Source organism: Aspergillus multicolor (assembly GCF_047715735.1).
Source record: "Aspergillus multicolor strain CBS 133.54 unplaced genomic scaffold BDW74scaffold_20, whole genome shotgun sequence".
Taxonomy (NCBI): domain Eukaryota; kingdom Fungi; phylum Ascomycota; class Eurotiomycetes; order Eurotiales; family Aspergillaceae; genus Aspergillus; species Aspergillus multicolor.
The window spans coordinates 507721-525743 of NW_027395971.1; the positions used below are offsets into that span (position 1 = coordinate 507721).

Consider the following 18023-nt stretch of genomic DNA (forward strand, 5'->3'; position numbering starts at 1 on the left):
GACTAACATTCAAACATTCAATGTACGAGCCAAATGCAATCGAAAAAAGCCGATCGTTTGCGAACAAGTTGAAGTAGAGCGTACGCGCTCTGGTGATGGCAAGAGTGTACTCAGAATTGAGCACAGACCTGCAATCTCACCATCATTGCGCTGATCCAATGGAGTGTTCCGCGCGCTCTTTCAAGCGCATCGCTTGAGATTCCAGAGAACGGGCCATGAGTCTCATCACTAAGGGCACCACAGATCAGTACGGAGTCAATAGTACAGAATAGAGCAGTCTTACCTGGCCATACGGAGGCCCTGTCAAGGAGACCGGCCGTTGCGAGTAGTATCCTGCAACCAAAGCCTCCTTCGGCAGCGCCCGAAAACCCTTGTGAAGCAGTCCCGCCATTTGGAATGTCTTTCTGCATTTTTTGATCAATACTCGTGAGTATATCCCTAGTCTTTTGCAGGAGCTTGCAGTCCTCCTCTTCGAGAAGCATGCTTTGCGCGGCTTGCCCGAAATCAAGGTCGTCGCGACTCAGGATTCCAAGATAAGGTCCAACTCGTTCCTGTATCGTCGTGGCCCATTCAGCAAGAACCTCGGCGCAGTCGAATGTGCACATGGCGCTTTGAAGAGGCAATTCCCGGCAGGTGAAGTCTGCAAAAGTGTTGCCTAGCTGGTCAGACATGGCGAATGAATCAGCTGCATAACACGCAGCCCGGCGTAGGAGTCTTTCGCGCTTTGTTTGTCCCGGTCGATATACGCCTAGGAGGGGCTGAATAGGACGCTCTTGGGTAGGAGTCTGGGATATAGCAAGCTCCCCCACACCAAGAGAAGCTATTGAATCACGCCGAGCATCGAGCGGAACGCCGTCTTCTATGATAGAAGGGTCTAAGACGTCCGATGGGATTCCGTCCAGAGAATTGTCCACGTCTGTGCCACGGGCCAACTCATCTGCCATGGCGTTCCAATCTCGCTGCCAGAAGGCTTCCTTGCATCGACCGAGGTCGACATACAATCTAACATACGCGAGGTCCAACAAGGGAATGCTGTCAGCCGAGAGAGGACCGGCGCCGTACGGGTTGGGTCGTTCCAAGCTATGTAGTGGGTTTGTTGCCCAGGCAGTCTGCCATGCTCGAAGAGCAGGTTCAAGGTGTGCTCGCATGGCATCCGTCTCCCTTGTCGTCCATTGCCGACCCATATGGCGTTGGCGCGTCTCCCAAATGTAGTTGTGAATAGCATATATCAAAACAAAGCAGCCAAAAGAACTCGGCCTCAGATCACCGTTCTTGGGGTCGTCTGTGTGAGCAGCGGAGCCCTGAGCACGACGACCGGCAGTCAACAGCGTAGTAAGCGCGGATGAGAAAGCAACATTCTTCTTCGAGGAAAGATGACCGCCCATCTGCTTCCAGGCCTGTGGAGATTCCGCAGCCCAAATGTCTTCTTCACAGGGTAGGTCCAGGCGAATCTCTGAATTGGTCAAAGCTGGTGCATGGTTGTACGCTGAGACAAGGAAACAAGAGGCGGCGAAGATTGCAAAGAGCGTCCTCTTACGTTCCTCGACGATTTTCCAATCCAACCAGTCTTTCTTTTCCTTCGGCGGACCGAACGACTGGCCCCAAGAATCCGACTCAAAATCTGAGCCATGTGAATCGTTGCCGCCCGCAAAGCCAGCGTGCAAATAGTCCTGAGGAAGATCTTTCGCATCGATATGACGAGTCAACTCGGCCGCCCGGGCAAGACTGACCAGAGCCGCACAGTGAGTACTTGCGATATCAGCGGACGTTTTGTCGCCACAAGTATGGCCATAAACGACATTGAGTAGCATAGCCTGAACAAGCCAAAGCGGGGTGTTGTGAACAGAGTTGTCGCGGGCGTTCGAAGACCGAGAAACAGCAGTGGACATATCAGCTTTCCGACGCTCCTCCAGATAAAGCTGGATCATCTTCTTGGATGCTTCGAAAAGATCTTTGGAGGCGGCGGTGTCAAGCTCGTATAGTGCGCCAATTGCTGCCATGGACAGAATCAAGCAGCCACCGCCACCGGCAACGCCATTGGAACTAAGGTTGAGGTGACCGCTGGGAGTGCGCAAATTGTTCGTGTACTCGGGCGCTTGAAAGTTGAGACTAGGAATATGAAGGAACGGTAGATGAGGGTGAAAATAGGTAATATACGCCGAGATAAATCTCTGCATATCTGCTGTACTAGGTAGTTGACTGGCGGAGGTGAGGCTGGAAGAAGAACGGGAGTAGAGATCGCGATATTGGATCATTTCGGTTGCTGGTTGAGAGTATTTGCGGTGATTGAACCCTGCAGGCTGCGCCATGCTGGCTAATAAAGCCCGTCGTGTGGAGTCTGTAAAGGTATCGGTTGAGGCTGGGGCATGGTGAGTTCGTAGGGCACTATTCGCGAAAGGTAGGTTGAGAGGATTAGGAGGATCTCCGCTTGTTGCCATGGAGGATGAAAACATACTGCTCTGCGAATGTGCTCCTAGCACGGGCTGGCCCACCGAAGTCATGGATGGAGGAGTGGCATAGGCCTCAGCGAACGGGTTTTGAGCCATCAAGGACTTGGGAGAAACGGTCTCAGGTGGGATGCCTAGATCGTTAAAGGTAGTTGCGTAATCGGAGAATTGCCTGGCAACCGCCGGATGGGGCGGAAACTGAGACTGCCAGCTCACAGACGGCATTGAGAACTGGTTGGTTCCATCCATCATGGGCTCGCTAATTCCACTCTGACTACCTGTGCTCATGGCGGAGGGCGAAGACTCGTCGATCGCAGATTCATTGTTCTTACCCATTGGGAGTGCTGGGTCGAATCGCTGCATCCAATCAAAGTGGTAGTCGTCCTCCATGATAGCGTCGTTTCCGTGAGGCATGTGGTGGGTACCGTACGGAGAAGAGGGGGCGTCGTTCCCGAAGGTTTGCGGGGAACCCCCAAAGTGGAGCTGGGCGGGATTGATGGTGCTTCCGTGGCTCATGAAGTCTGGAATGTTGAAGTCGAAGCTGCCGTAGACCGGCGCTGTACGCAAGCCTCCCGAAAGGTCCATAGGTAGCCCATGCGTCTCTAATTTTGCTAGCCCGTTGACAGGAGGTTGATGGGTAGTGGAGTAGCCTCGATAGTCGATGCTCGAGCCCACGGAAGAGCCGAGGCTGGGATGGTAGGCATGGCCGCCAGAATGGCCAGCCGCTCCCGGCGCGGGATTAGCGTTACTCGCAATCCCGATCGCAGCACCCTCGATATGACTGATTGTGTTCGCCCGCGGGCGCATGTTACTAGAGTTACTGGCTATAGAGTTCTTGCGAACACGGTTTGCTCCAGCTCCAGCCCCCGCCCCAGCAGCGCCAGTGCTTTCTCTGCGAGCATTCCTGGGCCGGGAAGAAGGCGTAGTTGTCATGTGCAGTTTTTGCTGATGCCTGAGAAGAAGATCTCGGCGAGCGAAACACCGAGAGCAGTCGGGACACTCAAATGGCTTCTCTTTTGTGTGAGAACGTTCATGACGCTTGAGATGTTCTAACCGAGCGAACGACCGACCGCACGTTGTACAGCCATGAGGACGTGGTTTGTCTGTTTTGGGAGGAGGAATGTTGGCCGGAACGACGGTATCCTTCTTTGAATTGTCCTTGGGCACTGCTGGGTTATTAGAAGCTGAATCCAGGATGGATGAAACCTAAGCACGCACCATTGTCCCCAGGAACCTCCGAGATGCTAGAGAGATCCTCCATCTTTGGGCTAGTGCCCAAGTTGTGGTCCACCATCGGGCCTGTTAACATGCTATATCTGTTTTAGAAATGGGAAAGCTCGTCCGGCTCAGCGCTGGCTTGTAGAAGTTAAAGACGTGGTCGCGGATTGTTTACCGAACCAAACTGCTGTACAAACTCAGAATTGCACTGCGACAGCGGTATCAGGCCAGCATTGATGTTTATTTAGTTCACTGATAGATATTAGCCTTTGTGTTTAAAAATGGCCGAGGCGGAAGCGATCGGATCGAAGAGCTCATCGCCACGATGAGATGAAAGCTTGGGCAGTGGGTCAAGTAAACGGGAGGAAGCTGGGGTAGCCGGAGAAGGTGAGGAAAGCACTAACACCGTGAGCGACAGTATGATGTATTGAAATCGAGATCTTGAGTTTCAGGAATAAGTGTAAGCTCTGTCCGATCGGAAAAGGCGACGGGCGGCCGATGAAATAGAGCAGGGCGAGCGAGGTGGGATGTGGCGAGATGTTCCTGGAGGTCCAAGTCGGAGTACTCAGCAGGGGGTTCAGGTTCCAGGTTTCAGGACCCAGGGGAAGAAGTATGGGTACACCAACAGACTGAATTGCAACCAGAGAAAGGTGAAGAGACTATGCGCTGGTTCTCCGGGGAGTCAGGGAGCAGTGTTGACAGTGTGAGATGGCGGCAATCAAGCAAACATCGCCCGAGTGCTGGCAGTGGATAAGCCGGAGAGATAGCCGGATATTGATAGCGTGAATTGGGGTCAATTGATGATAAGAGCCAGGAACAATGATCTCGAATCGAAGAGGACAAGAAAAGAGGCCGAAAGCTAAGAAATAGGACGAAACGAAGAGAGAGAGGGATAGAGAAAGGAGGTTTGTCTCTAGTACCAGCAGTGGAAGAAGAGGAAGTGACTGCGAGGTCTCAGTGTCAGAGAGAGAGAGCTCTCAAAGAAGAGAGAGCAGGAGTTACGGCCGGCTGCACGTTACCTCCGTACCTCTAGTGGACGCTTACCCCGGTGACTGTCGCGGGATAAACCACGAAGCTGCTGGCCAATGGTCGCCTCCACGGTGGGCCGATGAGCACAAAGCATGGACCACGACTGGGTCAGAGCCAAGAGTTTGACCCACAACGGAGTCACGGGGGGAGCTACTCTTGGGTCTGTGCCACATTCTCAGCCAATCAGTCGCCACTCTGAAACTCAATCCGGATCCGAGAGGATTATCCACTACCGCCACGCACCTCACCACTGCACACGCCCGTTGCCTTGAACTGGAAACCGAAACACTGGTACACAGTAAGACGAGACAAAGAAAATCAATAGTCGTGATGCTAAGACGAGGGAAGGAGATTGTGGATGACCAGTGCATCTTTGGATACTCAAAGAGTCAAATAACAGCGTCTACGGTGTGTCCTGCAAGTGCAGTAGCAGTGCGGAATACGGCCGTTGCCAGCCGAGGCGCAATCTGCGACAAGGAGCACCTCCATCGCGTCTGGTCTCAGGCAAGGCTGCAGTGCACTGCAGGTCAGAGCTTGGAGAGTGAGAATCTGACGTAGCCAGGGTTCGCCATCCTGTCGCGCTTTCCCATTCCATCCGTGGTTGAGGGATCAGACGCAGGTGCGTTGACCGTTTGCAGAGCGCTGGAGGCCATTCGGACCCCAGGATGCAGGCTGGTGGGCAGACGGTTCCTGACGGCTGGGGAAGGCCACGAGCGAGCGAGCCACTGCTTGGAGCGTGGCGGTTGGCGCCGCATTGTCTCAGTCGGCTAAAATGTAGAATGTGAGAGATTGGGAGCGGCGACCGAGCGAGAGCTGGCCAAGGTCCAAGGCTCCAAGGTCCCAGCTGTGGGGATTTTACTACTCCGTACACTATTCTGAATTCTGGGGCAACTCTCCTGACTGTGGGGGATTTTCGTGGAGCCAGCGGCCACTGCCAATCAGCTCGCCAACATTCGAGCGTCCCTGACTGCGCTCGAGGTTCTGGAAACGAGCCCAAGCCACGGTGCATTAGCCTGGCAGTCCTCCGTATTCCTGCTCATACCCGGATCTGAGTCCTCCGCCAAATCATGGGTTCACAGTGCGTCGTTGCGACATTCGCTTACCCCGGACTTTTCCTCCGACTGGCCTGCAGACAGAAACATATTTTAGTCAAGCTCAGGTCCAAGGCCGCTCGCACAGCGTTGATCCCCGTTGCCATCGACAAGCGTGGCTGATCGAACTGCGCCATCCCACGCTATGACGTCTAGCCTGGAGCCAGTGTCCTGTGCGCTGCAGATGCCATCCTCGGACTTTCCCCCGAGGCACTTGAGACCAGAGTATTAAGTATGCTAAGTTATGCTAACTGCTGTCTAGTAATGCCGCTGGGGCCCTGGCGGGGAAACTCCGGCAACTACTGCATTATTGCGACAGTGCACTGCAGAGTTGCCATCGTCCGTCGATCCCGCTGCAGAGGCTAAGTGGACTACTGGGAGCCAACCGCTCCACTGCAAAGGACCAGTATACTCCGAATAGGCCAATCGACGAAGTCCAGTTAATCTATACAAGACACCGTTATCGATCTGAGCGACGGAGTCTATCTCCAGTGTCAGATAAAGCGGCTTGCCCCTTTCTCGCCCGCGACACGCTCCGCCCGCTGTCAACGACCACCAGAATGCTGGCTTGAGACACGCATTCTGTGCCATCCCGATGGAATGTCAACCACCCCACGACAAAACCAAGTGCATCGTGATTGGCGAGCCTCGGAAGGGGTATCCTTACCTGATTCTTCAAGGTGCAGATTTAGCGCGCAGCGTTGAGTGACTTGCATTAGACGGGCCAGTCAGCGCTGACCTTGTAGATTTCATGACTCCATGCGGACACAACAGTCCATCCAGAAGCATTCCAAGTTGCTCGTCCTCGCTGCAACCTCTTGGGCCTGGGCCGCCAACATTTGTAAGCGCGTCCGGTCCGGCGACATCAACCCCGACAGCAAGAAGGCTCAATATACAGCGCGCTATGGCATGACGACTTCAAGCTCGTCACGTACTCCGACTCGTCGAGTTCCCTTCCCGTGGAGCTGGTCATGGTATTTTCGACGATCCGCCCTGCTCCGGGCGGGAAATCCGACCTGGTCCGGGCGTCGTCAAGGACTTCTGCAGCCTGCATCCTCTTCATGGGTCCCAAGGCCCATCGGACTGCAAGGGTATATTCCACCCTAATATGGGCCAGGATCTACCCAAGGCCGTTGGCCCAGCTAGCTGCACGTCTTGAAGCTCATCCCCGTCTATCTAACCATCCCCTTCAACCTCCGGAGCGCCTCATTCCCAACCTGCAGTCAACCGCAAGCACCAGATCTCCGCGCATTATCAAATGCCTGTACCAGTGCCACCCCTGTCCCACCCTCAACTCAATTCACAACGCGGAGTGGCTGTGTCTCCTGAAATGGCTGATCAGACGGGTGCTAATGCAGTCAAGCTCGCCGGCCCGGGCTACGGAGCCCACTAGCGCACCTTATTTATCATATCATATCACGCCCAGATGGAGACTGGAGTACTCCGTGCTCCGTAGTGCAGTGCATGCCACCTGTTTCATCTTTCACCTGATATGGTACGACCGACTCCACCTCCTCGTATGGACGACGGAGCATGCTGCTACCCGTCCTGCATACTGACAGAGAGTGCACATCGACCTGATCGACCTGATCGACGGGGGGGACAAGAAGACTGACACTGCATGAGCTCCAGAGAACCAGCACGCCGTATGGAGCTGGTCGCGTTACACCGTCGGAGCCGTAGTACGGCGAAGGAGTTGCGGAACGGATCGTCTACATGTCTGGAAGGTCTTGTGTAACACGCAGCCTGCACGATACAGCGATTTTCGGAGGTTGTCTTGAGGCCAGACTGAGAGCCTGTACTGGTGAAGGAAGAGAATTCCGTCTTCATTAAACTTCAAGCTACGGCTCATCCTACACGTACCTGCAGAGCTGGAGCTGGAGCTTCGTCAGCTCATTCCAGAGCTACGTATGTACTCCGGTCTAACCTATCTACGGAGTAGGTCGGGACGTATCGAAATGACGGGTCTATATTCCGTACGTAGCTCGCTCAGCCTTCGCAGTACTCCGTACGGAGTGTCTACAGTCTAAGTGGAGCTGCAGTATTGGAGCAACTACCCCTGTCTTTATCTGATCCTGTTTTCGAGCTCTTCGACTGTGGAACTAGATACTCCAGCCTAGTCTCCATGCTTTGTACTCCGTATGTCTCCATACTCAGTCTAGATGCGAACAACCCTGGGCCTAGTCTAAGGTAGGAAATGAGCGCTTTCTCAGGACGTCCTACTCCGATTTCCTACCGACTTTGCTTTTCGTTCCGTTCAATCTTCCCTAACTACGATCAGCTTCGTAATCGACTTGACAGGGATGAGAACGACTACGATACACAAGAAACAGGGCCACTGGTTCTGTTTATTCCAGGACTTGACTGTGATCAAGATTGTAGGATTCTTGAGCTGCCCTGGTTGGTGCTCCGGGGTTGAGAGCAGGTGCCTTAGTTAAGGGCCCGCGCGAAGTAGGCAGAAGAGAAGTGATATGGTATACAACTCTAGTTATTCCATTCTCTGGGCATCTACTGCCAAATGCCTTCAAACCGGGCGTTAAGATAGGCTCTGGTCGGAAAACCGGAGTTTTTGGTCAATGGTTTCATTAGATATTTTGACACCGGGAAAGGCTTCCAAGAGGCATTTGACGGACTAAAATGAACATGAAATATTCCAAAACTCTAGTCAAGCACAATATTGAACCCAACAAGACCTCGAACAAATATATGAGCACTTGAGAACCACGATAGACATGAAACCTAGTCCCCCAACGCCTCATTCGAAACAAAATGCGTCCCCCCAGCACACCGATACCCAGTGGCCTGCTTAATCCACTGAAACCCAGCAACGCAACGCCCCATACGCTGCAGCTTCTGCTGGACCTGCTGTTCCTTGCGTCGAGCCTTCTCTTCTGCCTCGCGCTGTCGCCGTAGTCTTTCCAGCTCGGCACGTCTTTTCAGTTCTTCGAGACGGCGTTGTTCATGCTGTCTCTTGGCTTCGTCGTCAATCTTGGATGAACTATCCGCAGGAGGCTTTGGGAGTTCCTGGAGTGTCTTTTCGGCGGCGCGTTCTTCGTCGAGGAGCGCTTGGTACTCCTTCTCGGCTGCTTGTGCGGCTTGTTTGTCTTGCTGCAGTTGCTGCCATACGTCATCTAGTACGCCGTCGTCTCTGGGGATAGTATCTGGCGCAGTTTCTGGGACAGGAGGGGCGGGCTCTTTTTGGTCTCCCTCATCGCCCTGGAAGGACGTCGTGTTAGTTGTCGTAGTTAGCACCGGAGGCGCCGGCTTCCTATCGAAAGACTGCGCTCGTAGAAGGTCCAAGGGATTATTTCTCGGCTTTGACTGTTTGTTCTCGCGATTGGTGCGTTCAGATATCATATGGTCGATGTGAGTAAGGATCAGACTCTCGCTGATAGAGACGTTCTTATTCTGCATGTTTTGGATAGCGACTCTGAAGATTGCTTTTGCCAGCGTCTGCACATCGCGTGCATTGGCCCAGTTCGCGGTATGAATGAGTGTATGGAACCGGTTCAGCATCTTCTTGGTAAAGTTCGCGTTGGGAGTCTCCAAAGCGTCCAGGTCAAAGCTGTTGACTTTGGGTAAGAAGTCGGACTTTCGCTTCTTGAGCAAGTTGTTGAGGAGCTGGAGGCAGTCGGCCGGACCGAGACCATTGAATTCGAGCTCCTCGGGGAAGCGACTTGTAAGTCCAGGATTGATGGTCATAAGGCGATTGATATCTTGGTCGTAGCCGGCGAGGATAATGATGAGCTTTTGGAAGAACTTCGGTTTAGTGATGCAGTCCACGATCTCATCCATCGCCTCCTTCGCAAACTGTCCTTCCGCAAGTCGGTACGCTTCATCAATAAGCAAGATTTTGCCGAGCGACTTTTCCAGCAGTTCTTGGGTTTTCGGACCAGTGTGGCCTATATATTGCCCTACTAGATCCGTCGCCGAGCTTTCGATGACTTCTGCAGATGATAGCAGGCCCATGTCATAATACACCTTGCCCATCTTCCTGGCCGTACTTGTTTTACCAGTTCCTAAAATTGTCAGTCAATGCATCCTCTAGTTCCTCTGGTGACTTACCTGGCGGGCCGCGGAAAAGAAAGTTAAAGGGAACATGTTCCTTGGGATCCATGTCCAACCCGCGCATATTCTTGACTGACTGGCGGTAGCCCTCGAGCTTACTGATGATCAATTCGCACCCCACAATGTCCTGAAACAGCATTGGAATATTCGTCTCGGTCCGCTCACCCCGATCGTACTCAGGGTCTATATCCTGCGGCTCCAAGTAATCAAGAGCGAGGTTACCCTTTTTGGCCGTACGCCGCTGTTGCTGCCGAACCTTTGCACCGTTCAGCATGATATCGATCTCACCTGCGTTTCCATAATTTGGACGGTTGCGAGCACGATTTAGAATTTCCATAGCGACCTTCAGTCCCTTATCTGACGTGATAAAGTCCTGCTGCTTCATCTTCAGATCAAGAATCTGCCGCATCTCGGCATCGGAGAAGTCCTCAAAGACGAAGGCGTTATCTGGAGAAAAGCGTCGCGACAGTCCAGGGTTCACATTCTGAAACATCTCTCTCATTTGTTCTTCGTACCCGAGAAGCAACACACAACGGTCGTCTCCAGGAACGCCCTGGACCTCGGCCACTATTGTGTCGACCACCGCTGTTTTGAATTGGTTAGTATGCGAACCGGCTGGATCGCGGGTTCCACCTCCAAAGAGACCATACGCTTCGTCGACAACAAGCACCTTGCCCAAAGTTGAAGCCAGAATGCCCTTGGTATTCTGTTCCGAACCTCCTATGACACTTCCGATGAAATCTGCTGGGTTCTTGACAATGACTGGAGGTTTAACAACGTTAGTCTCGCAATACTGACGTGGGGGTTTATGTGGGTGCTTAGGTACTCACCTTCACCATTTGACAAGTAGCCAATATCGACAAGAATTTGCCCATAAAGCTTCGCTACCGTCGTCTTGCCAGTACCAGGCGACCCAAGGAACACGCGGTTCAAGGTAAACTCCACCAAGGGCTTTTCATTAAGCTCCCGTTCATAGTTGCTCTGAATACTGTCCAACAGAGCACGGACAGTGTCCTTGACGGACGCAAGACCAATCATCTGCTGTAGCGTTTTCCAAGCGGAACAGTTTTGGAGCGCGTTGCTCGGCTCTGGGCCGATAAGGTCCTCCTTGGTGAGTAACAAATCGTCGGAAGGAATCTTATTGCGCCGTTCATAAGAAAGGCGCTTGGCCTGCCGCTCAAGGATACGGGCGAAGACATTTTCGACGGTCCTGGCATTGCCAAACCCTTCGTGGCCTCGTTGTCTGCTGATCCGCCGAGCAACGATACGACAGAACAATCCCCCCATTCCGCCTTCAACCTTCATGCGTCCCCTAAACTTTTTGTTAATTTGGTACTCCAAGATGCGGCGTAGTTCATGCTCATCATAATCTTCGAAGACAAACTCATGAGGAAATCGGCTGGGCAGGCCGGGGTTGTGGGCGAAGAATTTCTCCATCTGTCTCCGATATCCTGCAAGTACCACAACCACCTTCCCGGTAAGGTTCTCAATCTCCGCTAGAAGAAAGTCGAGGACTTGGGAACCTTGGCCACTTGACTGCGCTAGCTGATAGGCTTCATCAATGAAGAGCACTCCGCCGCCCTTGTTGAGAATCTCATTGAGCTGCTTCTCGCAGCCGGACACGCCGCCATTGGACAGTCGAGAACCAGTAGTCTCTATAATATAGCTACCTGGAATAATGCCCATAGCTGTGAGGAACTTTGCGTAAAGGCGTGCAACTGTCGTTTTGCCTAACTCATCAATTAGCGAGTTAATAGCCCGAGTCAACTTCAAGACTTACCTGTTCCTGGGTTGCCCAGTAGAACCGAGCCAAACCGTTCGCTTTTGAAGTCAACGTTCTGTCTTAATGCAGCGTCAACTTGGGCCTTGATAGTAAGGAACTTGGCCTTGATGCTCTCCAAGCCAATCATGCCCATCAGCTTGTCAAGTTCCTCGCTTTGAGCCCCTTCGTAGTTCTTCTGATGCTGCCAGTCTTGCTCAGCGGATGATAGAGCTGTCGCAATATCTGGACTAGATGCGCGTTTTGAGTGATTAGGTTGGGCTGCTATTTGCCGAGCGCTCTGTCCTTGCGGAGCTGCTCCTTGGAAACTGGGACCGGGGTCTGTATCCTTGTTGACCTCCCGGGAAACACGAAAACGCTCAAGGGCTTGATTTCTCATGCGTTCAAGGTCATCGCGCTGTTGACGTAGAACGTACTGTCTCTCTTGCTCATCTCGGTTTTCTTTCTGGAACCGTCTCTCATGCGCAATCTCATCTTGTATTTGAGCCAACTGGCGAGCATACTCCCTGCGTTTCTCCTCGGCCTTTACGTCAAGCTCTAGGTCTCGCTGTCGACGGCGCTCTCGCTCCCTATCCTCTTCGTTACAGCGGTAGCACGACCCTTTCTGCTTGAAGCATGGGATCTTTAATCGGTGGTCGCGAGTACATGTCCACTCAATAATTTTCCGACACTGCATCTTGGAATGGTCCGACAATTGATGGCACCGATGAGGACAATCATGGAGTCCACAGTTTAGTTTTGTTCCACTGTCATTGATCAGTATATACACGGGTGTGTAGATCAAGAGGAACGTACCATGGCTCATCGCAACCTCCGTCTGGGCATTTCTCATCAAAGTCGGCGGGCGTCTTAAGCACCGCTTTTCGCTGAGGATGCTGCTCGCATTTGACTGGAAGCCCGTCATACAAATACCCGCTGGTCTGAAGTTGATCGACGAACGGTTTCCAGACATCCTTGCCTTTTCGGCTATTGATGAAGGTCTTAGAGTTTCCGATCATAATCAAGACGTCTCGAGCTCGGGACAGCAGAACGTTTAACCGCTGCGGCGCTGACATGAACCCGATATCCCCATGCTTGTTGCTTCTGGTGAGGGTGGCAATTACGATATCACTCTCTTCACCTTGATAGTTATCTATTATGTCTAGTCAGCCACCGCACGATACACAAAGAAGTATTGATAGCCTACCGATGGTTGACAATTTGATAGGGCGTTTGACATGCTGCGCACTTGCTGGTGACAACAAGCCAGCGCGGACCAGGTCGTAAGAATCTAGATCATTCAGAACCGGATCTGTTTCCTTGCTTAGTTCCTGACGGAGTAGATGTAGCTGGCCAAGGTACGGAGTAAGTACGACAAGCTTATCAGTCCCGTACCCTTGCTGACCGAGATATCGCACAATCTTCAGCACCAGCTTCGCCTCGAAAGAATTTTGCTTGCTACCCTTGGTTCCAGCGTCATTTCGGTCTGAAACGCCATGCAGAGAATCCTCTGGATGAGGATGATCGATGAAAATGACCCGATTTTCTAGCCCTCTTGGCGCTGCGCGATCCTTCGTTTTATCACCGTCTAGGAGGTCCGGGTACGTGAGTCTTCGGACCAGCGCCGAGATTTCAGGGACCATGCGGTGCTGTTTCGCCAGAGTGGAGTGTGGGAATCCCGACTGCACGAGTCGCTCGAAAAGAGATCGGTTCAGGTCGTACCCCGAGCCCTTCTCTACAGACAAAGCGTAATTGTTGATCTTTGGGCGCAGTTGCTGATGATCGCCGATCATAATCAGTTGCTTGGTATGGGACCCGATCGCAGTAAGGACATGCGATTCCAAGATCTCACCCGCTTCTTCCAGTAGCACGATACCTGGCGAGACTGCACTAAGGTCTTTGGCGTTCATTGCGGCAGCTGTTGTCGTGCATCCGATAATCCGTTTAGAGTGCAGGACATCGCGGGTTCTCTTACTCCACATCTCATTGAGTCTCTCCTGGCATTCGTCCAGCCTGGCCATCAGAGTTTGCACATTGACGACCTGTTCCTCAAGAAGATTTTCCTTCCAAGAGGTTATCTTCTCTTGCCGAAGTGATTTGTCCATCTGCCAGACCTGGCGAGCTTCATCGCTGAGATGATTGAGGGAAGGCAGGGAATGGTGTTTCCCTTGAGTCCAACGATCGTATAGATACTGGCCATTGATTGCCTTTCCTCCCTCACCGACGAGTGTCATTCCATCAGGGTCATGCAGGGGTATAAATGCCTCAAAGAACTCCGGCTCTTCGAATTCGAGAAATTCTTGGATAGTGCCATAATTCAAATTGAAATTGGAGTAGGCATCGAATGCCACAGCTAGCTGCTCGCCAATACTATTAGCCTTTTCCTTTAGCTCATCGATGATGCTCCAGGTGGTTCGGCTTCGAGAGTAGTCGGCTTGTTGGGAGGATAGTTTAAGTGCCTCAGTCCGTGGAGAAGACTTGGAGCCCAATCGAACAATGGCCGAATGGTTGATCCCAATATCCATCAAGTCTTCAAGGAATTGGTCCAGGGCGTGGTTCGTGTAGCACATTACAAGTATAGTCTCTTTGCTGTTGTCGTATAATGCTTTCGCTATTAGAGCGCCAACGAAAGACTTTCCGGTTCCTGACGAGCAGTTAGCTGGGGACTACCGAGAAGAAAAAAAGATGGTCTACCTACCTGGTGGACCTTGTATGAGGCTCAGTCTTTGGGTAAGTCCGGATAGCAAAGACTCCATCTGCGAATGATCCAGTGAAATAGGCTTCTCGGTACGTAGTATGTCTTGCAGCGCGTCATGACGCTCGGCTAAGGACTCAATGACCCTTGAATGGATGGTATTCGCTTCACCAATCTCTTCATTCTCCTGGTACCCTAGCAGCTCATCTGCAAGAGGAAGCTCGTTCTTCTGTTGAAGCTGTCTCAGGATAGGCTCGTAGGCAAATACTGGAGCATCAACGAGTAGGAAACGAATATCATCGTAGAGTTTGAAATATGACAAGGTCTTTCTCACGGCTTCATTGCCTATCACACACAAGACCACACTCGGAGGGGAATCGAGGAGGTAGTCAACTTGCCTGTCAACCGTAGCAAAAGAAACAATCTCTTCGCCACGTAATAGGCATCCAAATGAGCCGTGTCGAAGATATCCGCGGTCATTCTTTAGGAATGCTTTTCGTTCATCGCTGTCGAGGCGCGTCAGTGTCTCTAATCCCTGTCGACAAGATATGACTAGGGCGCTTGAGTAGCTTCGCTTCTTTGAACCCCAGAATACCTCCTCCAAAGCGAGCTTTTGGAGCACAGTGACCGCGCGACGTTTTTTCTTCTTTCCGCTAGCCACTTGGATCTCCTCGCGTATCTCTGAAAGCATGTCTTCACGTAAGAGCCGAAATTGGTTGTCAAGATGGGCTGCCGGACGGTCCTCCGCCGCCAGCTGCCGAAGTTCGTCTGCACGTCGATAAAAGGGTTTCTCGGCAGAGCGAAACTCGGACGAGGTTGGATAGATGGCAACCTTGCGGAAGTCAGCGTGGTCGTTATCATGCCGGCCCCCCGGCATATGGTCTGAGTCCTGGACAACGACGTTGTTTGCTTTGACCTGTAGAATTTGCTGTAGTTTTTGGCCGTAGGAGTGGATTTCGGGGGACGACGACTGGAGCAGGCTGCCTTTACTCGCCACTTTTTGTGCATCGCTAACAATATCGATATGGCGAAGCGATGGGTGTGTGAGGAGTTCGATCAACAGCCATGCAAAAGCTTGCATCGCCGGGCCTTCAAGTTGTCCAGTTTCGAATGCTTGCATGAAGGCATTCCACACAGTGGGTGGCTCGATGATCAGTTCTAACATGTCCCGCAAGAACTGACCGTTACATAAAATTTTGACCGCGGGATCAGATAGATAGTGTAAAAGCAAGGACGTCCGACTGTTCAAGAAGTCAGGCTGGGTATTGAAACGGACTCCGGTGTGGATGGCGGTTCGCGCCGAAGGGCTTGCGATGATGCGTTCAACACAGGCAGCATGATCATTTTCCTGCTGGATGGCTTCTAGCAGTAATGCGAAGTTCTCAACGGTTGTGATAGGGCGCTTGCCGTTGAGGACTAGAGCCAAAAACTTGTTGAGTCTGTCAGTTCGAGACGCCATTATGAGTCCAGGGGCTGGTTTTGTGAATGATGGTCAAGTAGAGGGTTCCAGATGAAGTTTTGTTGATGATGGAAAAGACGCGAAATAGATGGAGATAAATATCGCTTCAAGTGCAGGCGGCACTGCTGAAGGCAGATTCCCCCTCAGCAGTTGCAAGACAAGGCTGCGAGCGTGCTTGCAACGGTTTCCAATCAGTCGCTGCGCCGCAAAGCGGCAAACACCCAGTGCCCAATGGAGAGAAAGCGAGCGCCAACACAATGACGAGAGAATAATTGAAGGCAGAATCACGGAAACTTGATTTAGGCAGAAGAAAATATCACTGTAGATATAAAAGCACTTATCTGACCTTTGGCTTTCCTTCTCCTAGCCACAATTCTCATCCGCTACCAACCTCCACCTCTCACCCGCTCAACCATATACCGCTACCTATTATCCCAACAACCCAGAACATCATTCGCAAGCATCATGACAGGACGCAATCATGGCTCAACCCGTGGACGGGGCAGAGGCAGGAGGGGCTGGGATTGTTCAAGGGGTTCACCAAGATTAGTTGTGACCGAGCCACCCGCCCCTGTCGTGGGACCGTTATTGGCGACGATCAGCAGAAGCGAACTGAACCTATCCTCAACTTCAGCACGCGCCCAAGAAGCGCCAAAGATCACTGAACCCAAGTTAGTAGGGTCTTACAACTGGCTGAATCGAAAGCGCCCGACAATCCTTGTTCCAGGTAAGCGAATCTCAACGGCAATATCAAGCTGGCGATATCATCCTTACAAGTATGCAACCTAGGCTCTCCTCCGGCTTGGACCCCTACTTCAACAAATCGCAAGCTGCCGTACGACAGCGGCACGTATTTCCACGACCAGAACGCAGCAAGGTATGCCGACCATGTCTTCCAGCCCGCACTGGAGGCGATCCTCAAGCACGACCCCACGTACGATTTCAGCAAAATCGACGTTGTAGCATGCGGTAGCACTTTCGGTAACCTTCGTCGATTCATTGCGGAGCCCGGCAAAGCGTTCAGGTTTGTGGTCGAAGCGATTGGCTCGGCTGTGTTCCTGGTGCGACGTGAGAATTCGCCAACGCAAACGATCTCAAACGTTCGTGGATATGGACATACCTTTCCAGAAGCAAACACTACCTGGGGTACCGATGTCAAAGGCTCGGAGTCGCATCAGAGAGTCCTCGAGTATAGGTTCGCCGGCTTATCTTGCCTCTTCCGTTACGAGGGCGATGGGTATCTCCCAAACATCTACCAACCACCCGGAGCTCGGGACGAGATCGCGGCAAGTACTTCTGATGATCTGGTGTCGTCACTTCAGGAGACCAGAGTGACTCCAGTCCAGTCCGAGCAGGGGAAGTCGCTCGCCATTGAGACTGGGGGAGTTACGATCCCGCAATCCGCCATTTTCGATCTGAAAACCAGAAGCGTGATGAGGCAATATTCCGAGGTCATGAAAGAGGAGCTTCCTCGGCTGTGGCTCGCTCAAGTTCCAAACTTTGTCATCGGCTTCCACAAGTACGGTGTATTTGAGGATGTGCGCGTCGAAAATGTTCGTGAAGAGATACGGCAGTGGGAGGCAGATCATGAAGGGGAGTTGCGACAACTTTCGACGCTTCTGGAGCTCCTGATTGCGTTCGCCCATGGCCAGCCGGATGGCAGATATGAGGTTGTGTTCGAAGGCGCGGACGGGAACGGTGAGTTGGAATTGAGGGAGGTCGGAGGCGAAGTCAATCGCTGTATTTCAGACTCAATGAAGAGACGCTGGACAGTCGGAGAAGGAGATCAAGATGAGGGAAAGGATGACGACAAGGGGACCGAAGGAAGCGTGGATGGTTGGGACGAGCGATGGAAGGAGCGGGAGGAAGAGTTGGACTTTGATGGTGACTCTGGCTCTGAGAAGGATTTCACGGCCTGCTCGGCGAGCTCTTGTGGCTACTGCGGCCACTGCGGCCATTGAGGGAATTCCTGTGTACTTTCTTTCTTTGTACCATGATTTAGTCTCCAAAGCTGTTGAACCTTACCGGTCCTATCTCCTTATCTCCTACTGATGTTGATATCCTTTATTCATCAAAGCTTCATTCAAAATTTCTAAGACTCCACAGTCAATGGACATATCTTCAGTGTATATAGAGAAGGAATAATTTTATCCGGCTATCCAGCCTTTCCATAGGTTCGGGAGGATGAATGGCATACCAATATGAGGTGTGCCATGCCTCTTGGCTTGAACTTGGCCAACCAAGCGGTTGCCCCTTT

At 52.2% G+C, this 18023-nt stretch overlaps 3 protein-coding genes across 3 annotated transcripts; 1 reads left to right on the plus strand and 2 right to left on the minus strand.

Annotated features, from left to right (window-relative positions):
* Positions 1 to 142: 142 nt before the first annotated feature.
* amdX (putative C2H2 transcription factor (AmdX)) lies at positions 143 to 3708 on the minus strand (the record flags this gene model as incomplete). The annotated part of the gene is made up of 3 exons (XM_073729662.1): positions 143 to 228; positions 284 to 3613; positions 3666 to 3708. The coding sequence occupies 3 exons, from the start codon at positions 3706 to 3708 to the stop codon at positions 143 to 145; spliced, it is 3459 nt and encodes a 1152-aa protein (XP_073582022.1).
* A 4594-nt stretch (positions 3709 to 8302) lies between these two features.
* On the minus strand, positions 8303 to 15894 carry BDW74DRAFT_54178 (uncharacterized protein). Its single transcript, XM_073733112.1, has 7 exons — positions 14311 to 15894; positions 12820 to 14256; positions 12429 to 12765; positions 11634 to 12379; positions 10684 to 11583; positions 9851 to 10615; positions 8303 to 9804 (listed from the first exon to the last, which is right to left on the minus strand). The coding sequence occupies exons 1-7, from the start codon at positions 15764 to 15766 to the stop codon at positions 8525 to 8527; spliced, it is 6921 nt and encodes a 2306-aa protein (XP_073582023.1). The 5' UTR covers positions 15767 to 15894; the 3' UTR covers positions 8303 to 8524.
* Positions 15895 to 16139: 245 nt separating this feature from the next.
* Positions 16140 to 17984, plus strand: BDW74DRAFT_157041 (uncharacterized protein). The gene is made up of 2 exons (XM_073725073.1): positions 16140 to 16493; positions 16556 to 17984. The coding sequence occupies exons 1-2, from the start codon at positions 16232 to 16234 to the stop codon at positions 17725 to 17727; spliced, it is 1434 nt and encodes a 477-aa protein (XP_073582024.1). The 5' UTR covers positions 16140 to 16231; the 3' UTR covers positions 17728 to 17984.
* The last annotated feature ends 39 nt before the right edge of the window (positions 17985 to 18023 follow it).

Bases quoted from the DNA above. Each gene is read 5' to 3' on its own strand.
- BDW74DRAFT_157041 (XM_073725073.1), top strand. From the start codon at position 16,232: ATGACAGGACGCAATCATGGCTCAACCCGTGGACGGGGCAGAGGCAGG. The intron at 16,494-16,555 runs GTAAGCGAATCT...TATGCAACCTAG, and splicing joins CCCGACAATCCTTGTTCCAG to GCTCTCCTCCGGCTTGGACC.
- BDW74DRAFT_54178 (XM_073733112.1), bottom strand. From the start codon at position 15,766: ATGGCGTCTCGAACTGACAGACTCAACAAGTTTTTGGCTCTAGTCCTC. The intron at 14,257-14,310 runs GTAGGTAGACCA...ACTGCTCGTCAG, and splicing joins CCTCATACAAGGTCCACCAG to GAACCGGAAAGTCTTTCGTT. The intron at 12,380-12,428 runs GTACGTTCCTCT...GATCAATGACAG, and splicing joins GGAGGTTGCGATGAGCCATG to TGGAACAAAACTAAACTGTG.